At 35.5% G+C, this 15,758-nt stretch overlaps 1 protein-coding gene across 1 annotated transcript in view; it reads left to right on the forward strand.

Moving 5' to 3' along the window:
• LOC120615673 (beta-galactosidase-1-like protein 3) overlaps positions 1 to 15,758 on the forward strand; it is a 52,206-nt gene that overhangs the window by 18,990 nt on the left and 17,458 nt on the right. The window contains exons 4-8 of the mRNA XM_039878885.1: positions 365 to 460; positions 1,750 to 1,858; positions 4,631 to 4,723; positions 14,435 to 14,516; positions 15,508 to 15,572. Coding sequence (XP_039734819.1) covers positions 365 to 460; positions 1,750 to 1,858; positions 4,631 to 4,723; positions 14,435 to 14,516; positions 15,508 to 15,572 — 445 coding nt within the window. The remainder of the gene's footprint in view (positions 1 to 364; positions 461 to 1,749; positions 1,859 to 4,630; positions 4,724 to 14,434; positions 14,517 to 15,507; positions 15,573 to 15,758) is intronic.

A 15,758-nucleotide genomic window follows, 5' to 3' on the forward strand; every position in this document is an offset into this window, starting at 1 on the left:
AGAGGAACAAGGATGATTTGAAAGTGTCTGCCTTAGGCGGCTTTCTGGCATGGCAGTGCCAGTTATGGAGACAGGAGATGCAGTGGGGAAGAGTAGAATTAGGAGGGAAGCTTGGTGTCTGGTTTAGGATTTCTGGACTTTTACTTCAATGTCCTGGTCTCTGGTGCCTTGATTGAGCCCCTTTCTTACTCAGTGTAGGGATTCTTGTTCCCCCTGGGTATGGTTTTCTATTAGGATTTTTGCAGACCAGGCTGGGTGTTCCACCCATTGTAACCTTAGAGGCAGAGACCTCAGAGAGAAACACAGCAGTGATTCCAGGCCTCAGCTTTTAATGTGGAATTATCTTTATTGCTTCACCCTACAGGGCTTTTATATCTATAGCTTCCAATGAGGGGCTGTGGGTCATTCTGTGTCCAGGTCCCTATATTGGCAGCGACTTAGACCTTGGAGGCCTGCCCAGGTGAGTTGTACTCTGAGGCCCTGGCCCTGGCTCCATGTGGGCCCCCAGTCTATTCAGATGTAAATTACAACAAAGTGTTTTCCTTGGTTTTCTATGTTCATGTTTTTAACTGCACTATTTTTCTCATTTAATGACATAAAAAATGAATTTTAAATATTGGAAGTTATATAGTACTTTTTATTTTTATAAACCTCCATCTCATCTCTGCAGTGCAAATGGGGTAGAGTACATTTTTAGAAATAAAAACTAATGGCTACCACTTAAGCAATGTCTTTATAAGTTCTAGTTTTTGTGGCGGCAGTACAACTGACAAGAAATGGGGTTGATTATCTCTCTTTAAAAAGAGTGTTTTCCTTTTTTTTTTTTTTTGCTTCTGATCACTTTTTATTATAGTAAAATATGCTTAATATAAAACTTACCATTTAAAAGTATGCAATTTTGTGCCAATTAAACACATCAAAAATATTGAACAACCATCACAACTGCCTAGTTCCAGAACTTTTTTATCATCCAGAATGGAAACTCTATATCTAGTCACTCACCAGTCCTCCTTCCCCCCAGCTCCTGGCAACTACTAATGTGCTTTCATTCTCTACAGATTTTCCTATTCTGAATATTTCATATAAATGGGATCATACAATATATGACTGTTTGTACTTGGCTTATTTTTTCTTAGCAGAATGTTTTCAAGGTTCATCCATGTTGTAGCTTGTACCAGTTTTCCATACCTTTTTCACAGCTTAATAATATTCCTTCAAAGAGCATTAAAGAAAAAAAAAACCTTGAAACAGCTTTATAAAAATCTCACTCAAGATTAGGGGTTGGCAAACTTTTTCTGTAAAAGGTGAGATAATAAATATTTTCAGCTTTGATAATATTTATTATCTCAGTCTCTGTTGCATCTACTCACTCCTGCTAGTGTGACAGGAACACAGCCATAATAACCTATAAACAAATATGTGTGGCTGTGTTCCAATTAAACTTTACTTACAAAAATATACAGTGACTCTGATTTAGCCTGTGGGCTGCAGTTTGACAATCCCTGCTCTAGATCATTTCATCATTATACAACCCTCATTTGTATTTTGAGGAAAGTGGTGGTGGCTAAGATGGTAAGCTATCCGTAATTGGAACACAGACTGCTTTTTCTTAAAGATGGATTGTAATCTCACAATATATTGTTTCAATACAGCTGTGCAAATCTGTCTGTATTTTCCAGCATCATATGCTTGAACTTGTATTTTTGCTCTCTCCTACCCAAAGTCTGAGTCTTGCTTTTTCAATCCTAGTTGGTTACTCCAGGATCCAAAAATGAAGCTGAGAACAACTTACAAGGGCTTCACTAAAGCAGTGAATCAATATTTTGATCAATTGATTCCTAGGATAGCGCCATTCCAGGTAAAACTCAATTATCCATCCCTATGACCAAGGGAAGTAAATTGCCTAAATTTACTTGATTGCCTGGATAGGGCTAGACTACTTTCTATCATTCAGAAGCAGGAAGTTTATATAAAAGCCAATTCCAATTCCTTATTTAAGAAATATCAGGTTTTGTCCCACTTTTGTGCTTTTTCCTCATCTGCTGCCCAACTGGATGCCTTTTTCTTGGAACTGCACTCAGTATATTTTTGTTTTATCTCTCCATTATTTCTTCGCTTTCTATCACCAAACGTCTTAATTTAACTGCTAAAGATAGTTACATGTCAGTCCTTCACAAATAATAGGTTATCTAGATAATTTTAGGTTAGTGATTTTGTAGAAGTTGCAATTTATTTGATTTTTAATATATCTCCCCTGCAATGAAATCACAATGCCGTACATACTCGTTTAAGTAGAACTAGTATGCCACAACATTTCTAAAATGATTGGAAAATAAAAAAAGGACTATCTACTAGGTAGGAAAAAATTAAAGGGAAAAAACAAATATATACTATTAGGTGTCAAACTTTGTGCTAGGCAATTAACATTTACTTAGCATATTTCATCCTCACAGTAATCATTTGAAGAAGATGTTAATACAGATTGAATGGAGGCAATGACAAGTTTGTACATGGCCAGAAGGCTTCACATAATGTGAATTTACTAGGGACAAAGTTTGTTTCTAATGCTGAGAGTACCCCAGAGTTAATCAGACTCAGGGAAGTAATTAAAACTACTAAGTGACTGAAGAACATGAATCAGTGTACCACCTGGGGGATAGCAGAGAGAGTCTTTTACAGAGATTAGAGCTGTGCTGTCCAATGTGGCTATTTAAATAAATAAAATTAAAAATTCTGTTCCTCATTTACACCATGCACATTTCAAATGCTCAATAGCCACATATGGGTGGTTACTACCATTTTGAATAGAGTGAGTACAGAACATTTTTATCACAGACAGTTCTATTGGGCAGTATTGAACTAAAGTTCTCACAGCACCCCAAATCAGGACTTCTCAGCCTTGAAACTCCTAGAAAATTAAATTAGTAACCTAAAGGTTTCTTAACACAAAATCAGGGCCTGCGGAGGCTGGGAGGTATTGAAAGCATTTTATTATGGTATTATGAATCAGCACTCGCAACTGAGTACCCTTCTTTTAGAAGTTTCAGTTGTATTTATAAGGCTCAGTCTCTTGCTTTAGTTAATCTCAGGTAAAGTCAATTTATGGATCTTTTTCTTTTTCTATTCTCTAATCTGCTGGATTCCTCATTGGATAGATGGAAGGGAGAAGAGAGAAGCTGGTTTTGAAAAAATTTTAAATGTCTGTCAGTAGAAGATAAGATATAAATATTCGAGAAACATTCTTTTAGGCTTTGTGTCCTCTTTCTCCCTTATCAGGGTAGAGTACAGTCAGTTATTCCTTGCTCGCTACATATACTCCTGTTTCAGCTCTCTCAACAAAAAGTTTCTCCTGGGTCATAATCACAGTTTTTGATGTGCACATACTTAACACATAGTTCTGCTTGTTGCTCACATTCTTGCTTGCATTATTGGCATAAAGTTTAATTCTTAGAGATCAACACTATTTTTCTTATTTCTACATGCTTAGAGGGTTACCTCATGTTTGCCCATGTATCTTCAAGAGTGGGTTGAGGAGGTACAGAAGTGGGCATAATGAAACTTTACTTTTACTAGGATGTGGCAAATGCAAACTGTGGAAAGAAAACATGTAAGCTGGACTAAGGATATTCATAAAAAAATAATTGAGCATGTTAATATCAACAGAAAAGAACCAGTAGGAAGGGAAAAATGAGAAGATATTTGCAAAAGGGCATAATTGAGAGAGCAGAAGGATATATGATCCAGCACCAAGTTGAGATTAATAGAGAACTATTAGAAACACCAACATTTAGGAGGTGGGTAGGGTGAGAGGAGCTCACAGAAGAGACTGAGACATGACCTGAGAGGCAGGCCAGAAACTAGGAGAGAACACATTACCGAAGACTGCAGAGAGTGTCAGATGTTGCTGGGGGAGAAAGCAAATTAGCATTAAAATTTATTGTTTGAATTTAGCAAAGAGAAGGTCAATGTTAATAATTTAGATGGACTGGAAAGACTGGAAGTGAGACCACAGTGAGTAAAAAGTAGACGAGAGGAAAAGAAGTCAAGAGTGAATGTAGAAATATTTCAGTTTTTCCATGAAGGCGATAGGACAAAAGGGTGGAAACTAGAGGGAGAAGTGGTCCAGGCAAGTTATTTTTAGCATAGGACTTCAAGTCAATGTAAATGATGATGGGAAATGTTTAGTAAATGAGAAGATGAGATACAGAAGACACAGGAGTATTTCAAAGAGCAAAGTTCCTAATGAATGGGAAGGAGATGAGGTCCAGCACACAGGAGGTAAGATAATGCTTGGATAGGGTGAAGGACACTTTATTCATTTAGCTGGTGCTAAGGTAGAAAATGTAGAAATGGGGGTTTGAAGCTTAATGCTTTGAATTAGGGGGAAAATGACGGGAGTTACTTATATAGGGAGTATTATTAAAACTAGAACTCAAAGAACATTTGACTTCCTAGAGATGACTGCTGACTGTGGAGAGAGAAATTGCCTGAACCATAGTGTAACTTGGAATTGAGTTTAGAAATATGTTGTTTTTATGAAACATTAAATATGTGTAACAACAAATTGAGAAAATCCAGCCTTTCCCCACCAGTAGCCTTAGTGTCAAACTCTCATTTTCCTGATCCTCAGTATGAAAATTATGGCCCCATCATTGCTGTGCAGGTCGAAAATGAATATGGTTCATATCATCTGGATAAAAGATACATGTCATATGTTAAAAAGGTAAGTGCTCCTTTAATTTTCCTCCATATTTAAATACATCTTTTCTCACTTTGTTAGTTTGTGGTGCAAACATATCTTAGGTTGAGGAGATACAGAAGTGGGCAAGATGAAACTTGACTAGGATGTAGCAGGTGCAAGATATGTGGCAGGTACAAGTTGTAGCTTACATGGTACCATGGGATATGAAGATGAATAAAGTCCAGTTTAACTTTTCCATGCATTTACATTCTAAACAGGAGACTGGACACGACCTGTGTGATTCTAATGTAAGCCAGAGTGATGTTAAAATATTTTTCCTTTCTATAGATATCAGAGATCTCTTTTGGTTGGTCATATAATACATACTTTCTATCCTTTTACTTTCAGTTTTTCTGTGTCCGTATATTTAAGGTACATACCTTATAAGCAGTATATAATTAGAATTTGTTTTCATTAATCCATTATGAAAACTCTTGTCTTTTAAATGAGGTATTTGGTTTGTTTACATTTAATGTAATTACTGATATTTGCATTTATCATCTTATTATTTTCTTTTTATTTCTTCTACTTGTTCTATTGTCCTTTTTCTGTTCTTTTGATTTGACTAAATAGAGACTATAGCATTCATCCTTAAATTATTAATGTCTACTATAAGTTAATATGTTTACCAAATCCAGGGCAAAGAAAGCACATAAGAACAGTTTAAATGCATTTTCCTCCCTTCTGTCTTAGGTGCTATTCTCATTTCTTCATGATATATATTTTTATATTCACAAAACATTATTATTTTATTGTTTATTTAGTGTCATTTAGATTTATCCAAATAATTTAGTTTTTGTTGCATTTTCATCTATGCATCTCTGAGCTTTATCTCCCTTATCATTTTTCTCTGCCTGAAGTGCACCTTTTTGTGTTTTCTGTTGCAAGTGGTCATTGACAAATTCTTTAACTTTTTATTTGCCTGAAAATGTGTCTAGTTCACCACCATTTTTGAGGGTATTTTTGCTGTATCTGTAATTCTAGGTTGGTAATTATTTTCTTTGAAGATTCTCTGGCATACATTGTTTCTATTAAGAAGTCAGTTATCAAAGATGATGGTGTAGGAAGATCCTGAACTCACCTCCTCCCATGGACACAACAAATCTAGTTACATGTGGATCAGTTTCCTCTGCTAAAACTAACTGAACAGCTTCTGTACAACAAAGGATAAAAAGGCCACATGAGATGGACAGGAGAGACAGAGACCTGATCCCACCAAAACCCCCACCCCTGGCATGGTGACCCACAATTGGGAGAGGTCCCACAAATGTGGAGTTTCTCCCTGAGGAGCATGGGGTTTGTGCACCACATCACATGGGGTTTGTGGTCACCTTTGGGACCAGCACCAGAGAGATTAGCTGTCAAAATATCTGGATTTGAAAATCAGTGAGGCAGTGGGAAAAGGAGATTTTTCCTTTCAAAGGGCTCATATGCAGACTCACTCGTCCTGGAACCAGCACAAAAGCAGCAGATTGAAAAGTACCTAGATGATAAGTAAAGGGGAACCATTTACTAATCTTAAAATGTCTGTTGGAGGGACAGGAGCCTGTTGGGATTCTCTCTGAGGATGGAGGAATCAGTGGACACCAGTTTTGCACTTTGCCTCTAACCTGCTAGCACTAGTAGGGTTCCCCCCTGCCCACTTCTCCAGTGGCCTGCACCAGGGCCAGCTGGGTAAGCTCCCCAACCCTCTGCAGTGCTCCCATGACCCATACCAGAGCCAACTAGGAGAGTGCCCCACCCTTCTGCACCTCTCTCATGGTCCCCACCAAAGCTGGCAGGTTTGTGCACTACAGACAAGGGACACCTCTTGAGTGCCTTGCTCTGGTGGCCAGAGAAGGGTTGCATTTATGAGCCCCACAGGTCTGAAACAATCGTAAAGACAGTTCTTGGTAGGCTACAAACTTCGGGTTACTACACAGACAGCAGACTGAATTACACTTCCAGTATTCCTATAAAAAAGGCCTATTTACTTGTTCTGTAACATCAGCTTGAGGGGCAGGCTTCAGGTTTACCACAATTCTAGAGGCTACAAAAGTGCTCTCAAGGAACATAGGCTAGGGGTTACTGTCTCCCTTGGCCTCTCTTCAGTTCACCAGTACCACCAGAAAGGGCTCACCCAAAGCCCCCAGTTTTGCAGCTATCACTAAGGGAATACCTCCAGATCACCTGGTCTGGTGGCCAGCAGGATCTATGATCATGGTTCCACAGAACTGTATATATCTGTATATAATAGCTGCTGACTGAGGGTCTAGCTTTCGATCATTCTGAATCCAAGTGTTGACTGAGATCCCTCCCTCAAGAACACTCACAGGTATTGGCAAACTCTCAAAAACTGGGACCTACGAGAAAAAAAAATCAGACTGCTTAGATAATCACAAAGGTTTAAGAGACAACCAGGAACTAGGGCAAGATTAAACAATAAGGTTAATCTACTACACAGGGCCAGTCCTTCAAGACAGAGAGATAGCTGTTTGGCCTAATACTTAGAAACAAAAAGAGAGTCAAGGAAAATGAGACAAAGGAGTATATTCCTAATGAAAGTAGTAGAAAAAAACAAAAAGACTTTCATGAAGCACAGATAAGGAAATTACCTGATAAAATGTTCAAAGTAATGGTCATAAAGATGCTCACCAAACTGAGAAAGATGGATGAACAGTGAGAATTTATACAAAAGATAGAAAACATAAGAAATTACCAAAAAGAAGTCGTAGAGCTGAAGAATACAAAAATAGAACTGAAAAATACAATAAGGGCCTTCAATAACAGAAGAGATGAAGCAGAAGAAAGAATCAGTCATCTGGAATAAAGAGCAGTGGAACTCACCCCAACAGAGCAGCAAAAAGAAATAATTTTTTTTTTAAAGTGAAGATAGCTTAAGGAACCTCTGAGACAACATCAAGTTGAATAACATTCATGTTATAGGGGTCCCAGATGAAGAAGAGAGAAAGAACAGGGAAGAAAACTTATTTGAAAAATTTACAGCAAAAAACTTACCTGGGAAAAGAAACAGACATTCAGAGCCAAGAAGCCCAATGTTCCAGATAAGATGAACTAAAAGACCCACATCAAGACACATGATAATTAAAGTGTCAAAAGTTAAAGAAATAGAGGACCTTAAAACAACAAGAGAAAAACAACTTTTTATATAAAGGAACCCACCCGCGCCTTAAAGGTATGAGCAAATATCTCAGCAGAAACTTTGCATGCCAGAAGGAAATGGCATGATATATTCAAAGTTCTGAAAATGATAGTAAGAAAACTTTAAACTAAGAACACTCTCCCTGGCAAGATTCTCATTCAAAATTGAGTGAGAGATAAAAAGCTTCCTAGACAAACAAAAGCTAAAGGAGTTCATTACCACGACACTGGCCTAACATATGTTAAAGGGACTTCTTTAAGCTGAAAAGAAAAGGCATTAATTAGAAACAAGAAAACATACAAAAGTAACAATCTTACTGGTAAAGGTAAATATATAGTAAAGGTGGTAGATTAATCTTTTAAATCTAGTATGAAGGTTAAAAGACAAAAAGTAGTAAAAATAATATAACTATTAGTTAAAGGATACACAAAATAAAAACATGTAAATTGTAACATCAGGAATCTAAAATGTGTGTGGGGGGTAGTAAAAATGTAGAGATTTAGAGTGCATTTAAACTTAACTTGCAGTCAACTCAAAATAAACTGTTATATATAGGCTGTTATATGTAAGCCTTATGGTAATCAGAAAGCATAAGCTTATAGCAGATACATAAAAGCTAATGAAAGAAGAATCTAAGCGTAACACTAAAGAAAGTCATTAAACCACAAGGGAATGAAGCAAGAGAAGAAAGAAATGGAGAACTGTAAAACAGCCAGAAAATAATGAACAAAATGGCGGTAAGTACATATATATCAGTAATTACTTTAAATGTAAATGGACTAAATCCTCCAATAAAAAAAAAACATAGCATGGCTGAATGGATAAAAAAAAAAAACAAGACCCATGTGTATGTTTTCTACAGGGGACTCACTTCAGATATAAGGATACACATACAGCGACTGAAAGTAAAGGAGTGAAAAAAGATGTTTTATGCACATGGAAACCAAAAGAAAGTTGAGATAGCTATACTTATATCAAATGAAATAGACTTTAAAACAAAGAGTGTGATAAAAGACAGATAGGCATTCATAATGATAAAGGGGTCAACCCAGCAAAAAGATATAATAATTGTAAATATTTATGAACCAAATGTAGAAGCACCTTAATATATAAAACAAATATTAACAGACCTAAAGGGAGAAATGGACAGAAATACAATCATAGTAAAGGACTTTTTAATATACTACTGATATTAATGGATAGATCATAACAGAAAATCAATAAGGAAACATTGGCCTTAAATGAAACATTAGAACAGATGAACTTTATAGGTATATACAGAACATTCCACCCCAAAGCAGAATAATACAAATTCTTTGCAAGTGTGCATGAGAATTCTCCAGAAAAGATCACATTAGGCTATAAATCTCAATAAATTTAAGAAGATTGAAATTATATCAAGGATCTTTTTTGACCTTAATGGTATGAAACTAGAGGTCAATTCCACAAAAACTAGAAGAATCAGAAATATGTGCTGGTTAATCAATGGGCCAATAAAGAAATCAAAGAGAAATAAAAAATCATCTTGACACAAGTGAAAATAGAAATACAACATATCCAAATCTATGAGATGCAGCAAAAACAGTCTAAGAGGGAAGTTTATAGAGATACAAGTCTACCTCAAGAAACAAGAAAAATCTTAATCAAACATTACAATTAAAGGAACTAAAAAAAGATAGAAAAAGGAAGGCCAAAGTTAGTATAAAGAAGGAAATAATAAAGAACAGAGTGGAAAGAAATGAAATAGATACAAAAAGACAATAGAAAAGATCAATGAAACTAAGAGCTGAGTTCTTTGAAAAGATAGACAAAATTGACAAACTTAGCTAGATTCTAAGAGAAACTAAGAAAAATATATAGAGAGAACTCAAATAAATAAAACCACAAATGAAAGAGATGTTACAAGTGATACCAAAAAAAATACAAAGAAATATGAGACAACTATGAACAATTATATGTCAAAAAATTGGACAACTTAGAAGAACTGGGTAAATTTCTAGAAACATGCAGTTTTCAAGACCAAATCATAAAGAAACACAAAATCTGAACAGACTAATTACTAGTAAGGAAATTGAATCAGTAATCAAAAACCTACCAACAAACAAAAATCCAGGGCTAGATGGCTTCGCTGGCGAATTCTACCAAACATTCAAAGATTTAACACCTATTCTTCTTAAACTCTTCTAAAGAATTGAAGAGGAGGGATTGCTTCCAAACTCATTATGAGGCCAGCATTACCCTGAGCACAAAAACACACAAGGAGACCAAAAAAAAAAAAAAAAGAAGAAGAAGAAGAAGAAAAGAAAATTACAGATCATATTCCTGATAAAAATAAATGCAAAAGTCCTCAACAAAATATTAGCAAACTAAATTCACTAACACATCAAAAGGATCATATACCAGGATCAAGTGGGATTTATTCCAGAGATGCAAGGGTGGTTCAATATCCAAAAATCAATATGATAGACCACATAAACAAAATGAAGGATAAAAATTTTATGATCATCTCAATAGATGTAAAAAAAGAAGGCCAAAATTCAATATTCATTTATGATAAAAATTCTTAAGGTAAGTATAAAGGGAATATACCTTGACATAATAAAGGCCATATATGACAAGCCCACAGCTCACATCATATTCAACAGCAAAATGCTGAAAGCTTTGCCTTTAAGATCAGAAACAGGACAAGGATGCCCATTCTCTCCACTTTTATTCAATGTAGTATTGGAAGACTTATCCAGAGCAATTAGACAGGAAAAAGACAAAAGCATCTAAATTGGAAATAAGATGAAAAACTGTCACTATTTGTGGATGATATGATTTTATATATAGAAAACCTTAAAGACTCCACCTCCCCCCACAAAAAAGGAAACTAATTAGAACTAACAAGTAAAGGTGCGGGGTACAAAACCAGTATACAAAATTTGTTGCATTTTTATATACTAGCAACAAACTATCAGAAGGAGAAATTAAGAAAAAAATTTTTGTTTACAATTGTATTGTAAAGCATAAAATACTTTGGGATAAATTTAACCAAGAAGGTAAAAACCTGTGTATGGAAAACTAAGTCATTGATGACAAGTTAAAGAAGACAAATAAATGGAAAGGTATTTCATGTTTATGGATTGTAAAAGTTAATATTGTTAAAATGTCCATACTACACAAAGCATTTTACAGATTCAGTGCAATCCCTGTCAAAATTCCAATGACATTTTTCACAGATATATAACAAAACAATCCTAAAATTTGTATGGAACCACAAAAGACTCTAAAGAGTCAAAGCAATCTTGAGAACAAAGAACAAAGCTGTAATTATCACATTCCATGATTTTAAACTATAGCTATAGTGATCACAACAGTATGGCATTGGCATAAAAACAGACACATAGGTCAACAGAACAGAATAAGAGAACTTAGAAATAAACTTGTGTATATATGGTCAATTAATTTACAACAAAGAAGGCAAAAATATACAATGAGAAGGGTTAGTCTCTTCAATAAATGGTGTTGGGGAAAACTGGACCACTGTCTTACACTAGACATAAAAATTAACTCAAAATGAGTTAAATACTTGAATGTAAGATTTAAAACCAACCATAAAACTAGAAAAAACAAGGTGAACTCCTTGGCATTGATCTTGCACTGTTGGTGGGAATTAGTAAATTAGTGTAGCCACTGTGAAAAGCAGTATGGAGGTTCTTCAAAAATTAAAAATAGAACTAGAACATGATTCAGCAATTTCACATCTGGGTATTTATCCAAAGAAAACAAGAACACAAATTCAAAAAACCATATTCACCTCTATGTTCATTTCAGCATTATTAATATAGCCAAGATATGGAAACAATTTAAGTGTCCATTGATGGATGAATGGATAAAGAAGATGTGATGCACACACACAATAGAATACTACTTAGACATAAAAAGAATCATATCTTCATTTGTAACAATATGGGTGGACCTTAAAAGTATTATGCTAAGTGAAATAAGTCCAACATAGAAAGACAAATACCATATGATTTCACTTATATGCAGATTCTAAAAAACAAAACAAATCACCAAACAATCAAACGAAACCAATCTTATACATATATAGAACAGATTTGTGGTTGCCAGGGGTGAGACTGGTTTGGAGGGTGAGCAAAATGGGTAAAGGAGAGCAAGAGGTACAACATAAAGACATGAAGATATAATGTACAGCATACTGACAGTTGGTAATATTGTGTGGTACATTTGAAAGCTGCTAAGAAAGTAAACCTTAAAAGTTATCACGGTAAGAAAAAATTTTTGTAGCTTTGTGATCATTTTGCAATATATACAAAGGTTGAATCATGTTTTACACCTGAAACTAATATAATGGTGTATGTCAATTACACGTCATTTAAAAAAAGAAGACAGGAACTTCTTTTGCATGTGTTAAATTTGATTGTTTTCTCTTGCTAAAAACAAAAAGTCAGGTATCGATAAAATTATTTTTTTGAAGGTGAAGTGTCTTTCGCTCTTAGCCTTTTAAAAAATTTTTTTCTCTGGTTTTTAGCAATTTTACTAAGATTTGCCTAGGCGTGGTTTTCTTTCTACTTATCTTGCTTATATTTTTTGCACTCTTCGATTTGTGGCTTGAAGTGTTTAATCAGTTTTGGTAAATTCTCAGCAATTATCTGCTCCGTTTATTTTATCTTGTCCTCTGGGACTTTAATTATACACATTTTAGATTTTTTTCATCATATTTTACATATCTATTATACCCTCTTTTGAATGATTGCGTCTAAGCTATCTTCTAATTCATTTTTTTCTTCAACTTTGTCTAATTTGATGTTAAACCTACCTCATTACATTCTTAATTTCAGATATTATAATTTTCTAGAATTTTTATTTCTTTTCTATAGTATTTATTTCTTTGCCGAAATTTTCTATTTTTCTTTAATTTTTTGAACATACTAATTATAGTTAAAGTCTATGTCTAATAGACCTAATATCTGATCTCCTATGTATCTATTTCTGTTGTCTTTTGTCCTCATGATGTCAGTGAAGTGTTGTCTTGTGGTATGCCTAATAATTTTTCGATCCAATGTCATTTACTTATGAAAACATCAGTGAGATCATTTGAAACTCTTGATAATCTTTAAGATGGATTTATTTTTTGCTTCTGGAAGGTAGTTTCAATGATTTAGAGCTGAGTATCAATTCTTACGATAACAAGTGCTAATTCTTGTTCACCCTTATACCTAGGGGATAGCCCTTTGGGTCTCAGCTGAAAGCCTAGAATTTTTCATGGCCTCTCAACCTTGGCAATTCCCGAACTGTAATTTTCCCCCCAAGTCTCATAAATTTGCTGAAAAATTCTGCTCAGCTTATTGGCCTCTCAGCTAATGGTTTAAGAATTAGCTCATGTCTCAAGGGAAAATCAGCACAAAATGCTAGGTTCATCTCTTTGGGCCCCTTGCCTCTCTGGAAACTTGTCTCCCACCTTGATATGTATCTAGGATCTTCAAATAAGTTTTTTAAAAATATTTTTGTTCAGTTTGTCTAGTTGTTATTAGAAGAAATGTTAGTCTAAAGCAAAATATTCCACCATCCCTAGAAGAATCTGTTGCTATCTCTGAGTAGTGATCCATGAATTCTTTCATTCTCAAGTGTTCTAGTTTGGATGAAAAGTTATATGGTCACCTAATGGGGGCAATAGACTTGAAACATTGCATTTCGATAGAACCTATAGTAGTGAAGGGTTGACTGTGATTAATACATGGCATGTTTGCTTCTCTCACTTATTTGGTTCACTTCTCTGCCTTTCTTATATTTCAAGAGTTCTTTAGTAGCAAACTACTTCTGCACATTCAACAAGTGGCTCTAAGATAATTGTAGGGATGGTTTCGCCTTTAGGATATTCTGATCTAAAGGCTCAGGAAGGCATACTTTTGGCTTTTCTTAGTATCTATTATAGCCTTAGTATTTTATTCCTCAATTAGATAACTCCCTTAGCCTCTTCTCTCTTTGATTTACAATCTCTCTAGAGCTATTTCTAGTTAAAGTATAGACGTTAAAGGATTATGCAGCAACAAATGTGACCATGGATTGACTAAGCCAAAACTTACCTGAATTTGCCATTGACTAAAGAAAAACCAGCAGTTGTGTGTGTATTCCCAAATCCATCCTGTGAATTTGGGTGCATAGGTGTTGTTAATTTGAGTGAAAGTGTGGAGGAGATTTGTCTTAAATTCTCTGATGCACTGGAGAAAATCCAGGATTCAGGTCCTTAGGTGAAAGCATTGTACTAAGGTAAATGCAAATAGTCCAACTGCTTCTTCCTTTAGGTTTGACATTTTGTCGCTTTGGCCTTGCTGAAGATATGGCAGGGGTGATTTTTTTTGGCTCTAATTCACTAACTTATAAGTAGGTGTTTTTTTTTTTTTTCTGTTCCTCAGCTTCATTCCAGTATTTTTTTCCAGTATTTTTTAACTGCCATTTTCCCTGCCCCCCATCCCTGCCCCCGCCCCGGAAAGAAGTAACCCTATGGCATCTGGATTCATTTACCTTACTAAATGTCTCCACAGGCCCTGGTGAAAAGAGGGATCAAGGCGATGCTCATGACTGCTGATGATGGACAAGAAATAATAAGAGGCTACTTGAATAAGGGTACAATTTTGGGTTTTCCCTGTTTTCTCTACTAGTTAAGTCTGAAGCAGAACAGGAGTCCCTCAGATGCTTCATTTTTTTTCATTTCCCATGGATGGGCACCCATAGTTTTTGGTTCAAAGTAGTGAGGGCTTCCAGTTAAAGCTGAGTTAAGGAACCAGTCCCTACTTTGCTACTCCACCAGGGGTTACCCACAGAGCATCAAAAGTGCAGAACACTTACTCCATCCTCTTAAGCCTTAGTGGCTAAAGTGGGGCCTGGCCAGGACCAGGGTAAATGCCTTCTCTGTTATTACCAAATGACCATGACTGAGTGACAGAAAGTGGATATGAGGTCAGATAAATAGTATTGTCATGGGCCCAGCCTCAGGATCTCATAGGGTAAATAAGCCTAGGGGATAAAAGAAGTAGAGAAACATGGAATAGAATTATAAGGAAGAAATATGGGTAAATACAAATAAAAAAGGGAAAAATGTGTACAAACAGAGTCAGAGATCAGTGCTTTTTGAAATACTTTAACCCAAGCAGTTTTATCAGGTCCTTTCTCCTGTGTTGGTCTCTCCTCAGACTTTTTGGTAGTTCTTCATTTTGTAGTGGGAAAGGCAGAAATAGTATTCTTAATTAGAAGCCAGGAGACCTATAATCAAGTTTTAGGTCTTAGACTATTTTGAGCTCATTTTTTTTCATTTACTCATAAGTATAAAGTGGTTTATTTTAACTGCCCTTTTTATTCTCTGGGTCATCCATTATAAATGTTAAACAAAGGGATGTGTTTGTATAGTGAATGTATGGATACGAATGTAGAATCATATTTTTATTATTAACTGTAAGCCATAAACTGTTAATGTGAAATATCTGTGAGGTGTGTGTGCAGGAGGTGTTGAGACCCAGCTCTCCATCCTGGATCTAGTAGTAAGCCCGCCTTACCCCAACCCCGACCTGACAGTGCTTGTAGTGGGATCTACAAAAGAGTTTCTCTTTTCCCTCCACAGTGATTGCCACTGTACACATGAAGAATATAAAGAAAGAAACTTATAAAAACCTCTTTTCAATTCAGGTAAGGACATTTCAGAGATAGGAGTTGTTTTGATTCTTGCTCTTGCTAAGATCTCAGCTTATTTGTTAGGGAGATTCTCAGCAGTGATTAGTTCAATTAAAACTTGGACCTGTTATGCCTTTGAAATACCTGCTCTAGGTGGTTTTAGGTAGAACTAAATTAAATTTGCATGCCCCAAATGCCTGG

This window comes from Pteropus medius, unplaced genomic scaffold (genome assembly GCF_902729225.1).
Source record: "Pteropus medius unplaced genomic scaffold, Ma_sr-lr_union100, whole genome shotgun sequence".
Lineage (NCBI taxonomy): Eukaryota > Metazoa > Chordata > Mammalia > Chiroptera > Pteropodidae > Pteropus > Pteropus medius.